We start from the raw sequence: 13,405 nt of genomic DNA on the forward strand, positions 1-13,405 counted from the left end.
AAGAAAATAGCTGAGCATGGGGGCACATGCCTGTGGTCCCAGCTACGTGGGAGGTTGAGGTGAGAGAATCATTTGAGCCCAGGAGGCAGAGGTTGCAGTGAGCCATGATCACGCCACTGCACTCCAGCCTGGATTACAGGGCAAGATCCTGTCTCCAAAAAACAACAACAACAACAACAACAAAAACATAAAGTACATATTAATTCATCTTAAACACATTACCTGTTAACAAAAAAAAAATAGTTTATGAAAAATAACTAGGCCTGAATACAACCAAAGATTAAGTAAGGGAGAACTCACTCTCTCTGCCTATTTTCAAGGAATAATGACAAGAAAAAAAGTATGTATATGTTTAGTATAAACAGAACCATCCATGTTTTTTCCAAATATTTTAGATCCAGGGCTGGTTTAATCCACAAATACAGAGGATTATATATATTGTATTGATTCTGTTTCTCTGAAGAACTCTAATACAAATAGCATTTTATTTTTATTTTTTCTTTTTTTTTTTTTTTGAGACAGGATCTCACTCTGTCACCCAAGCTGAGGTGCAATGATGCCATTACGTCTCGCTACAGCCTGAACTCCTGGGCTCAAGCAATCCTCCCAACTCAGCCTTCCGAGTAGCTGCGACTATAGCTGCATGCCATCACACCAGGCTAATTTTTAAATTTTTCTGTAGAGACAGGGGGTCTGGCTATGCTGCCCATACTGGTCTCAACCTCAAGCGATCCTCCCACCTCAGCCTCCCAAAATGCTGAGATTACAAGTGTGAGCCACCGTGCCCAACTGCAATTTACATTTTAGAAAACTCCTATTGGCCATGTGTTGGCCAACAATTTCCCAATACTTTCATGATGAGATCAGAGGTGATATTAATGAAAGTGGGCTTTTAAAAATATTACAGCATGAAACATGTTAACATTTGGAAAACTGATATAACTAAATGAAGCAACATTTTGCTAATGACTGCTTTTCTCCTTTACAAAATCAGCTACACTCCCCCTGCCATTTTCCATTATGTTACAATATCAAGCATGGGTAAAAGATCCAAAGTATAGAACAGATCAATAGATTTTAATGTAACACAGTATGAAAAGTTCATTGACATGGCTTCAGATTCCACACTGCAAGTAGCTTTTAAGAAACTACCACTTGTGGCCGGCTGCAGTGGCTCACACCTGTAATCACAGCATTAGGGAGGCTGAGGTGGGCAGATCACAAGGTCAGGAGTTCAAGACCAGCCTGGCCAATATGGTGAAACCCCGTCTCTACTAAAAATACAAAAAAAGCAAAAAAAAAAAAAAAAAAAAAAAAAATTAGTCGGGCATGGTGGCAGGCACCTGTAGTCCCAGCTACTCAGGAGGCTGAGGCAGGAGAGTCACTTGAACCCAGGAGGCAGAGGTTGCAGTGAGCCGAGATTGCCCCACTGCACTCCAGCCTGGGGCAACAGAGACTCCGTCTTAAAAAAAAAAAAAAGAAACTACCACTTGTAGAGTTTTGGTGCAGTCACAAAAAATGTGCACAATTATCTGAAAAAGCTATTAAAATACTCTTCCCTTTTCCAACTATATATCTATGTAAGGAGGAATTTGCTTTACACATTTCAAAACAACTTATTGCAACAGATTGACTGCAGAAGCAGACTTAAGAATCTGTCTCCCATTAAGCCAGAAATTAAAGACATTTGCAGAAATGTAAAATAATACCACTTTCTCACTAATTCTTTTGTTCTGGAAAATAGTTATTTTTATGAGAAATACATAATTTATGTTAACATGTGAATTTGTTATTTTTTAAGGAATTAATAAACATTTTTTAAATCCTCAGTTTAATTTCTAATTCTTACATCTAATACTGTATTAAAAGATATAACTCACATAAAGGAAAGCTCTTTTTGATCATTTTTTAAGAGTAAAATGGAGTCCTGAGACAACAAAGTTTCAGGGCACTGCCTTTGGATATACATGAGACCTAGAAATAGGGAAGTCTTGCAGGATGCTTGCCCTACTCAATTGCTATAGCAGGGCAAGGAGGCTTTGCAGGGAGGGAGGGCTGTGGTGCAAACCACTCCAGTCAGGGCTGAAGGGAAGTCACAGCAGGAACTCAGTGCAACTGAGTGAGCCAGGGAGCTCTACTGAGTCCTGACCAAACCAGGAGATACCTGTTCACAAGGTATATAAGCCAAAGGTTAACAAAGAACCACGAAAGCCCTAGGGAGCACCCGGTATACCAGGAACATCACCCCCCTCCCCCCGCCACAGCCAAGGGAAGGCAAAGGGACCCTGACACGTCCCCATAACTGATTCCATGAGCTATCCACATGCATCCACATAGCCGGGGGACCATCTCAAGGAAAGAATCCAAGAAGATACCTGAAAACCTAAACATTTGTATATAAGAGAAATTAAGCACTACCCAAAGAATTCAATTCTAAATTGAGCTAAACTTGAAAACCAATTGGACAGTTAGATTCTTTCCTAATAATCAATATGTAAATGCTCATGAAAGGAACTAGATCAGTCATATACAAAAATAAATTACATTGTCTTTGCCCACAGAAGTAATAACATACATCAAAATTGTAACCCTGCTACATATAACTAAAGTTTCACATAGAACATGAACATGGGAGGGAAGAGGGAAAGCTGGAACTATGAAGGCAGAATGGCATTGCTTTAGTCTTGATTCTGTTACTAATTACGTGACTTTTCTGAAATGAGGATAGCACCTGGTCTGCCTTACTAAATCAGTCTAGAAAAATCTATAAACCTTTTTAAGTATAGAATGTGAATGCTTTCGAGGCACCCACAATAGAAAATCACATAGGTCATAGTCCCTACCCCGAAGGCTCTCACATTTTAGTAGGGAAGACACAAGTAAATCAGTAATGACAGAGTGAGATCAGGGATTCAATGGAGGTAGGCAGAGTGCTTTGAGAGTTAAAACGTGGACATCTACATTCAATTCTGGGTGGCGGTCTCAGAAAGGTTTCCCAGAAGAGGTGAAACCTTCATATTGAAGAGCAGGAGTTTTAAAAGGAGGAAAAAAGGACAATCCAGGTAACGGGAAGAACATAAACAAAGGGCAAGGAGGCAGGCGACGCAGCCTGAAGTTGTGATACAGGAGTAGATCCTTACGTGCCTTTTAAGCCAACTGATTTTTTTCATCAAAAAAAAAAAAAATGTAGTCCCTTAAGGATTTTAAGTCCCAGCTCAAGGAGAAGGACCCCCAAGGGCAGCCCCGGGTACACAGGATTAAACAAAGAGAGGGCCTGAGGAACAGGATACAGAAAGTGTCAGCGCCGCCAGGTGATTCAGGAGGTCCCGCGAGGGAGCAACGGACTCTTCTGGGCACCAGAGTTTGCTCTTCGGCCTGAATTCCCTGGGGACCTTCTGCGATTCCCTCGCGCCTGCCCGCGGGGTAGGGGACCGGTGTGCAAAGCTCTGGACAGAAGCAGTTTGAGGACGCTGAGATTGAAGCCCACTCCCCTCCAGCCCTGCCCCAGCAACCTGGAGGGAAGATGTCCGTCTACCCCCTCGTACCCTTCCCGGAGTGCCCACCCGGCTCACGGCGCCAGGACCCCTAGACTCACCACACCCGAGCCCCAGCCTCCTCGGTTACCATGGCAACGGCGCACCGCGCGAGGCAGCGCCTCCCCCTGCGCCGCGGTTCCGGCAGCGCGGGAAGGTTATGCTTGGTGGCAAAGGCGCAGGAAGCCAGAGGGGAAAAACAGCCAGGAATTAATCCAGATAATTTCAGTTTCTGGGTGGCCTGTCGGTTTTTTCTTTGTTTTGTAAATTTTCTGTAATACTGTCTGTATTTGTTTTACAGTTTAAAAATAAGTTGTGCGTATTGGTTGTTGGCCCGTCTAACCTTTGGCTTTTAAACGAAAGAATTTTCTGGAAATAGGAGATTGCATTCTAAAAACTACAAAAGATTGTACGAATAACCCCTTAATTTTCCAGTTATTGGATCTCTTTCTCCCATGGTTTATGGTCATTGTCACCAGCAAGGAGCGTTTCAGGCGACCTCACAAGTGCCAGCTACCTTAGGAGCAGAAGAAACTTGGAGACTATATCCCTCTTGATTCAGAAATTCAAGATGCAAAACGCAACTTTAAAAGGGGGGAAGCGAAGGAGGTGGAGGGACAAGGGGTTTGAAAGAAACAGCAGGGAAGGGTCAGGCATACCTAGTAATTATATCAATGTTCACCTGAATCACACAGTGAAAACAGGGAAGTTTTTGTGCTGAAGGCAAGTGTGAAGGAAAATATTCATTTCTTTAGTGCTTCTACCAGGAATCCATTAAGGAGTAGGTGAATGTTTTAGAGGGGCTCTGAACATTTGTGCTGACGTTCGAATAGCCTAGTTTTGAAATGAATATTTGACCAAAGGCCCAAGCAAAATTTCACCATTGTTACAGTAGGTAGGTAGTCAGGCATGAGCAGAGCAGGCTCCCCTATCCCCCACCAGGAATGTCATGTGACCGTCAGGTAATAGGCAGTTGTTAACTGTCTCTAAAATAATAATTGGTTGCATCCAATGCCAGGAAAAGGCGCTCTCCCAATAGACAGAAAACACCTGAAACTGGTTATCAGCAGCTTCCCCATAAGATCTCAGGAGTTAGGTGATGTGAGAAACATACTCACCTGTCCAAACCCAAAGAATGGACTTAGAGGCATGAAGAACAGCAAAAGAGAGACTTTTCAATAACAGTCTTGCAAGATCAGGTGTCTGGTGAGCAGGCACACCCAGTGCAGTTTTGTCAAGGAATTTATCACCTAGTGTACAAGTCCCTACCCCGGTTCCTCATAGGCTGAGTACTATGGGGTTACAATCTTCCATTACCTAAGTTTCATTATCCCCTTACAAGGTTACATCTTGTCTCCTTCCCCACTTTAAGTTTTGATTTCCCAATGACAAAACTTTCTTTCCTTTTATGGATTAGCCACCCCACCCCCTATTCTTTTTCTCCCTCCCCTCTGACTTCCGTGAGTCTTATCACTCTTCCCAGATGTCTGTAGCGCACGGCTTGTCATGTCTGCAAGGGAGCTGCCCGGATTTGCCGGGGCCTGTTTTCTGAAAATGGACCACTTAAAAAGTACTTCTTGGGGCCGGGCGCGGTGGCCCAAGCTTGTAATTCCAGCACTTTGGGAGGCGGAGGCGGGCAGATCACGAGGTCAGGAGATAGGGACCATCCTGGCTAACAAGGTGAAACCCCGTCTCTACTAAAAACACACACACACACAAAAAATTAGCTGGGAGTGTTGGCGGGCGCCTGTAGTCCCGGCTACTCGGGAGGCTGAGGCAGGAGAATGGCGTGAACCCGGGAGGTGGAGCTTGTAGTGAGCCGAGATCGCACTACTGCACTCCAGCCTGGGCAACAGAGCGAGACTCCGTCTCAAAAAAAAAAAAAAAAAAAAGAAAACGAAAAGTACTTCTTACTGGTGAGTGGGCTCAAGGATACACATTAAGAGTCAAAATGGCAGAGTTTAACTAGTATATGACCTTCTTGGGTACATTCAACTGGTGAGAGAAGAATGCCTCAAGTGATCATGCATAGAACTGCAGTAAACACACTACATGTGCTCCTCTCCCAAGTGCTAGCAGGTCACTGCACATGCGGACAGCCCGCCCCAAGAGAAGAACCGGGGAGAAGGGACGCAAAACCCCAGAAGTATGCCAACATATAAAACCCTAAGGCCGGGCACAGTGGTACACGCCTGTAATCCCAACACTTTGGGAGGCTGAGGCCCGCCAATCACGAGGTCAGGAGATTGAGACCATCCTGGCTAAACACGGTGAAACCCCATCTCTACTAAAAATACAAAAAAAAAAAAAAAAATTAGCCGGGCGTGGTGGCACGCGCCTGTAGTCCCAGCTCCTTGGGAGGATGAAGCCGGAGAATCTCATAAACCCGGGAGGCGGAGCTTGCAGTGAGCCCAGATCGCACCACTGCACTCCAGCATGGGCGACAAAGCCAGACTCCGTCTCAAAAAAAAAAAAGAAACCCTAAGTCAAAGGTCAAACTGCACTTGATCTCTCAAAGTCACCCACTTGGCCCTTTCCAAGTGTACATTACTTCCTTTCATTCCTGCTCAAAAGCTTTTTAATAAACGTACACTCCTGCTCTAAAACTTGCCTCCATCTCTTCTTATGCCTTATGCCCCTCAGTCAGATTCTTTCTTCTGAGGAGGCGAGAATTGAGGCTGCTGCAGACCCATACAGATTCACCACCAGTAACACCACCATAAATCTGAACTTCTGAAATACAAGAATAAATTTGAACTTTTTCAAATGTGATTATTAAATTTTTCATATTCAAATAAGTTGTGGTAATCAAAATTTTGGAGTTTGACATTACAGACAGGAATGATAATCTGTCAGTTGCAAGCTTGCTCCTGCTGTCACTATACAACACATTTGTTCTACTCAACAATCATTTCTTACTGAAGGTGATGAAGAGCAAGGCTAAGTTTAGGTATTTCAGTTTTAACATGCCATTTTTTCATAGTCTTTGTTTTTTAATATCTGGATGGAAGATGACTTATGATGCATAACTGTACAAAACTGTACATGATTCTGTTTTTCATTCATCTTCAGGGGATACGAAGAATTCCCACATATAACTGTTTCTTGAAAGTCTGAAGTGGAATTAAATAACTAAAAATTAAATAGAGTTTTTAAAGTTTTTTTTGAGTGCTCTGAATGCTAATATTAGAAAGGTAGCAAGATACAAAAGGTTTGAGACCTAAAAGCAAAGATGCCCTGAGCTCCCCTTGAACTCCACGTCAGAAACAGCTGCGTGATGCATCTAGGCAGACCAGGTTAGAAACAGACAGGAGATCCATGGCAAGAGTGTGGCCTAGATGCAGCAGAAAAACTCCCATGACACCCGCTCTTAGCCATACCCTCTGCAAGCTTGACCTGAGAGTACTGGAAAGAACCACTGGATTTGAAGGGGCTGAGTGCCCATGTGTAAGAGACATCTCAGCAATAACCTATGGGTATTAACGGAGGTCCAGATAAGACAGTGGAGGCCTGGTGAACAGACAGCTTAAGCAGCAAATGATTAAGCACCATTCAAACCCCCCAGAAATTAGATCCCCTCTAGAAAATTATGGTGAGAGGTTTCCAGAATGATTGAAATTAGTTTTTTCCAACAGGAGAACAGGCCCTCAGAATAGAAATTATTGTATAAAAAACTATATTTCTATGCCTTTTTTTTTTTTGAGATGGAATCTTGGTCTGTCACCCAGGCCGGAGAGCAGTGGTGTCATCTCGGCTCACTGCAACCTCCACCTCTTGGGTTCAAGCGATTCTCTGGCCTCAGCCTCCCAAGTAGCTGGAATTACAAGCACGTGTCACCATGCCTTGCTAATTTTTGTAATTTTTTAGTAGAGATGGGGTTACACCATGTTGGGCAGGCTGGTCTTAAACTCATGACCTCAGGTGATCCACCTGCCTTGGCCTCCCAAAGTGTTAGGATTACAGGCATAACAACCACACCCTGCCATATTTCTATACTTCATAGACTAAGAGTCATGTTCTTTGTACAATACCAATTTCTGATGAAAAACCTGGATAAACTAGTAGAGTAAGTTACTCCATGGTAACTTTATGTGCTACAATAATCATGTCTTGTTGTTTGAAAGCCCATTATATGCTGAGTATTGTGTTAAGTGATTCATATAAAAATTATCTCTAATCCTTATAGCAACTCTGTGAAAGTGATTTTTTTTTTTTTTTTTTTTGATATTATTCTTGAAACTGACACTTAGGAAGGTTGAGTCACCTACCTAAGACCACACAGCTAATAGGGCCAAACCAGTATTTGTACCTAGGTTAGTCTGGTTTAAAACACCAGAGGACTGCTACTTGTTAGCTATATGCTAATTAAATATTATAGAAAATCTGCCAAAAATAATAACTATTTCAAAATAATTTACTTTGTGTCTTTCTGGCAATAATTAGATAATATTAAAACTACTCCCCTAGTATACAACAAAAGAATTATTTCTCCATGCAGCTAATCTCTACAGTTGAGAAGAATGACATAGTGAACACCCATGGTTTTCACCCGCCGGTCCCTCCTTTTCTGGTTAGTGAACTCCCATTTTCTATGAAGGAACCTTTCTTTTTTTTCTGGATATAGCATCTTACTCTGTCACCCAGGCTGGAGTGCAGTGGTGTGATCACAGCTCACTGCAGTCTCATTCTCCCCAGGCTTAGGTGATCCTGCCACCTCAGCCTCCCAAATAGTTGGGACTACAGGCACCCGTCACCATGCCCAGCTAAAATTTTTTTGTATTTTTTTGTAGAGACAGGGTTTTGCCATGTTGCCCAGGCTGGTTTCCAACTCTCAGCCTTAAGTGATCCTCCTGCCTCAGCCTCCCAAAGTGCTAGGATTACAGGCAGGAGCCACTGCACTCAGCCCACCTTCATGGTTCTTTTGGGATGGGGATATTTTTGACTTTTTTTTCCACATTCACCATGCTTTTGTGAACCTCAAAAATCTGAGACAGGTGTCTATTGATTTAGAAAGTTTATTTTGCCAAAGTTGAGGATGCACGCCCATGACACTGCCTCAGGAGGTCCTGATAACATGTGCCCAAGGTGGTTAGAGCAGGTTGGTTTTATACATTTTAAGAAGACATGAGACATTAATCAACATACATGAGATGAACATTGGTTCAGTCTGGAAAGGTGGGACAACTCAAAGCAGGGGGGTGGGAGGTGGGGCGTGCTTCCAGTTCACAGAGAGATAAGAGACAAATGGTTGCATTCTGATTAGCCTCTCCAAAGGAGGTAATCATATATGCATTTATCTCAGTGAGCAGAGGGGTGACTTTGAATAGAATGGGAGGCAGATTTGCCCTAAGCAGTTCCCAGCTTGACTTTTCGCTTTAGCTTAGTGATTTCAGGGACCCAAGACATTTTCCTTTCATATTTCCCCCCTTTTCTTTTATAAAATCTTTTGGAAAAAGCATATTAAAAGAAAATGAGTCTCTGGTCTCAGGTTTTATCTGATCTCTTATGACTAGGATGGTTTATTCCTAGACTGGTAGGTCCCAAGTTATTAGGAAAGCTCGTTTTTAGAAGGTTGTGAAGTCTTATGTCCTATGAAGAGAAAATAGGGGGAAGAAGGAGGAAAAGCAACAATAAACAAAAGAACAATCCTGGAAAATCAATATAGGCCATATTGCTCTGAAGTCCATACATTAATAGGCAGGTATGAAAGTGGCTTATGTACGTAAATAGGTTGCTATTATTTTCTTCTGAAGTTTAAGTTCTTTAGCTTCAGTTTGCAGGGCTTTAAAAAAAGCATAGCTTAGTTTTCAGTGACTCCAAATTAGGAAAAATGGAGAAAAAAGAAGGAAAAAAATTGAAGACATTATTTTGCAGGCTTGTAGCCAAGAAAAATTAGAATTCAGGCCAGTCATGGTGGCTCATGTCTGTAATCCCAGCACTTTGGGAGGCCGAGGCAGGTGGATCACCTGAGGTCAGGAGTTTGAGACCAGCTTAGCCAACATGGCAAAACCCATCTCTACTAAACATACAAAAAACTAGCTAGGCATGGTGGCAGGTACCTGTAATCCCATCTACTTAGGAGGCTGAGGCAGGAGAATTGCTTGAACCCAGGAGGTGGAGGTTGCAGTGAGCCAAGATCACATGATTACACTCCAGCCTGGGGGACAGAGGCAGACTCTGTCTCAAAAAAAAGAAAAAAAAAAAAAATTAGAATTAGAATTCAGTCCAAACTGTAGAAAATAATAAAAATTGAAAAACAATAGGTGAGACTAGAATCTAACAACGGGTGTACTATAGTTTTTGAAAAATAATTTTTCTTTATCCACTCTCCCATTTTTATTAAAGACAAATCATGGTAGGACTGATTTGCTTTATTACCCTTCGCCTGATTATTTTTATACACTGTATCAAGAATAATTTTATTTTACATAGGCATTTAAATTGGCTTTGATGGAACTTTAGTCCATAGAAGGAATTTCAGATATGACTTTTTAAAAGCCAAGCCCAGCCATGGATTTGTACCATCAAATACCTATGAGGTAGGTGAATTCCTCTCCTCTTGATGTTCCAATATAAACCTGGGGCTCCTGGGCCTGTCAGAAAGTGACATTCTTTACTTACCACAGGTCAGGAACCCTGTAAAGGGACTGTATAGAAAAAGGTATGAGGCCAATTTTTCCAAGGGGCTTTTATTGGCTCCATAAGTGAAGTTTGATTCCTTAAATGAAAACACACCATTTCAGTCAAAGCCTTGGTAAAATAACAAGTTTCTCCAACTGTGTCCTGTTAAAAATGAAAAAAGATTCTTATTCATATGCAAATAATTGTATTGTCGTAAGTTAAGAATACTCACAAATATTTTCCAAATTCTGTAGAAATCAGGTAGACAGAAACACATACACTCCAAATTTTGTTCATAGGAGTATACTTAACTGTTAAAAGCTATAAATAGCTTACAAGTTTTCTTGACTCTGAAAAACAGAACAGAGGATCAGCAACGTTTTAAGCAAAAAGTTTAAAAGATTACTTTAAACTTCTATTAGTTTAGTCCCTGCAGTTAATTCCTGTTGTGCTTGATATTCATAACCATTTCAGCTCTTCATGAGTCCTGAAAGTTTTTCCTCTGTTCAAATGTTACAATCTCCAAAGTAATCAGAAACCTGCATTCAAGAGCACCTGTTAGAGTTCATAGCTGATCATAAAATCACCTTTTAAAGAGGACCAAAACAAGACAACAATCATCCATGGATGACAAAAAGTTTTAGGGCAGCCATAAAGATTCAATTGACAAGGAAATTTGTTACCTCTGTGGCACACAATAATTTACAAAAAAAATTATAATTACTTATAACATACACTAATTCATGTTAGAATTATAGGAGTTTCCCACCTGGGTGACAGGGTGAGACTCCATCTCAAAAAAAAAAAAAAAAGAATTATAGGAGTTTTCCATAATTTTTGAACACATGCCAATAATACAGCCCAAAGAAAACCAAACATCACTGTATATTTGACAATGCTTCCTATATAATTTTTATACCAAATAAGCCAAATATGTCATTTTTGGACTTTAAGGAACCAGTAATATCTTAAAGGATTAATTAGGTCAGAAAAAGACATAATTTATAATTTGATTTTGGAAAGTTTGTCAAATATCAAAGCTTTAAAACACTTGATATTACTAAACAGGATCACAGGTCATTGTAAAATAAGTCATTCATTTAACTAAAGTGATAACTGAAGGATTTCAAAAAAGAAAAAGTGCAAAATGTATTTTTTGAGAGAGGAAACTTAATTTTCCAAACAATAAACTATAATAAAAACAACATGAAGTCAATTAAATTTGTTTTTCAAATTTTTATAAACAATATATAAAATTTTAATCTTGATCATAAGCTATAACTTCCATAAGCCTTTTATAATCATTATTAAAGTTTGGGTTAATGCTTAAAAAAAAAACCGTGTTAATCTGACATAGGGGCTCATATGCAGGGCTTGCATCAGTGTGCCATTGGTATTAATGGTTAATTTGCAGAGAAACTGTACTTATTTTATGTCTTAAAATTGGCCCTTACAATCTCACACCCACCTCTTCCACAATAGTCCCTGGACCTCTAGGAGTTGAATGGCGTTAACTTCTGGCCCTGTGTCTCAGCAATGCAGTTTATTTTGATTGGCATTCTCTATGGGGCCTGAAGATGAGGATTTAACTTCTATCAGTGTTTAAGATTTAGCAGGGCTTTGTGTACATTTTAGACCCAGGAGTCAAAGCCCTGTAACTTAATGTTACAAGTACATTAAAAGCACATACAGAAAGATACACGGATGTAATAACCTTAATTTAAAAAAAATATATCAGTTTTTTTCCTAAGCAAACAAAAACTTAGTAATAATGGCATAGGAATTATTTCAATAAGACGTAAAATCTGTGAGTCCAGTTACCAAAAGGCAAAAGAGTGTACAGGATATTATGTTGGAAGAAAACATTTCCTTTAGACCTTTAAGAAAATATTGTTAGCACCAGGCCACAACAAACAGAACTTTGGGGAAAAAAAAACTTAAATGAGCTGAAAATGAGTTGAAAGAGAGCTTTATTATTTCACACCTTTTAAAGGGGGAGAAAAAAACAAAAATGGTGAAACCAAAAAAAGTCCAGGACCACACAGATTCGCAGCTGAATACTACCAGAGGTACAAAGAGGAGCTGGTACCATTCCTTCTGAAATTATTCCAAACAATAGAAAATAGAATCCTCCCTAATTCATTTTATGAGGCCAACATCATCCTGATACCAAAACCTGGCAGAGACAAAACAAAAAAAGAAAATTTTAGGCCAATATCCCTGATGAACATCAATGCAAAAATCCTCAATAAAATACTGGCAAACTGAATCAAGCAGCACATCAAAAAGCTTATCTACCACAATCAGCTCAGCTTCATCCCTGGGATAAAGGGTTAGATCAACATATGTAGATCATTAAACAGAATCCATCACATAAACAGAACCAATGACAAAAACCACATGATTATTTCAATAGATATAGAAATGGCATTCAATAAAATTCGACAGCGCTTTATGCTAAAAACTCTCAATAAACTAGGTATTCATGGAATGTATCTCAAAATAATAAGAGCTATTTATGACAAACCCACAGCCAATATCATACTGAATGGGCAAAAACTGGAAGCATTCCCTTTGAAAACTGACACAAGACAAAACTGGCACACTCCTATTCAACATAGTATTGGAAGTTCTGGCCAGGGCAATCAGGCAAGAGAAAGAAATAAAGGGTATTCAATTAGAAAAGGAGGGAGTCAAATTGTCTGTTTGCAGATGACATGATTGTGTATTTAGAAAACCCAACTGTATCAGCCCCAAATCTCTTTAAGCTGATAAGCAACTTCAGCAAAGTCTCAGGATACAAAGTCAATGTGCAAAAATCACAAGCATTTCTGTACACCAATAACAAACAGAGAGCCAAATCATGAGTGAACTCCCATTCTCTATTCCTACAAAGAAAATAAAATACCTAGGAATCCAACTTGCAAGCAATGCGAAGGACCTCTTCAAGAAGAACTACAAACCACTGCTCAAGGAAATAAGGGAGGACACAAACAAATGGGAAAATCATTCCATGTTCATGGATAGAAAGAATCAGTATTATGAAAATGGCCATACTGCCCAAAGTAATTTATAGATTCAATGTTATACCCATCAAGCTACCACTGATTTTCTTCACAGAATTGGAAAAATCTACTTTAAAGTTCATATGGAACCAAAAAAGAGCCCACATAGCCAAGACAATCCTAAGCAAAAAGAACAAAGCAGGAGGCATCATGCTACCTGACTTCAAACTATACTACAAGGTTACA

At 40.3% G+C, this 13,405-nt stretch overlaps 1 protein-coding gene across 4 annotated transcripts in view; it reads right to left on the minus strand.

Moving 5' to 3' along the window:
• Window positions 1-11,715, minus strand: part of ANKRD45 (ankyrin repeat domain 45) — a 71,592-nt gene extending 59,877 nt beyond the window's left edge. For 2 of the 4 annotated variants that reach the window (XM_074014405.1, XM_005540027.5), the window contains exon 1: window positions 3,596-3,630. Coding sequence is in view for 2 of the 4 variants with exons in the window: in XM_065526883.2 (XP_065382955.1) it covers window positions 10,387-10,431 (45 nt within the window). In the remaining 2 variants the exon portion in view is untranslated. Of the gene's footprint in view, window positions 1-3,595; window positions 3,631-10,386; window positions 11,462-11,622 lie in introns of those variants that run through there. The other 2 variants (XM_065526883.2, XM_065526847.2) reach the window with 2 other exon arrangements.
• Between the last annotated feature and the right edge of the window lie 1,690 nt (window positions 11,716-13,405).

Source organism: Macaca fascicularis, chromosome 1 (genome assembly GCF_037993035.2).
Source record: "Macaca fascicularis isolate 582-1 chromosome 1, T2T-MFA8v1.1".
Lineage (NCBI taxonomy): Eukaryota > Metazoa > Chordata > Mammalia > Primates > Cercopithecidae > Macaca > Macaca fascicularis.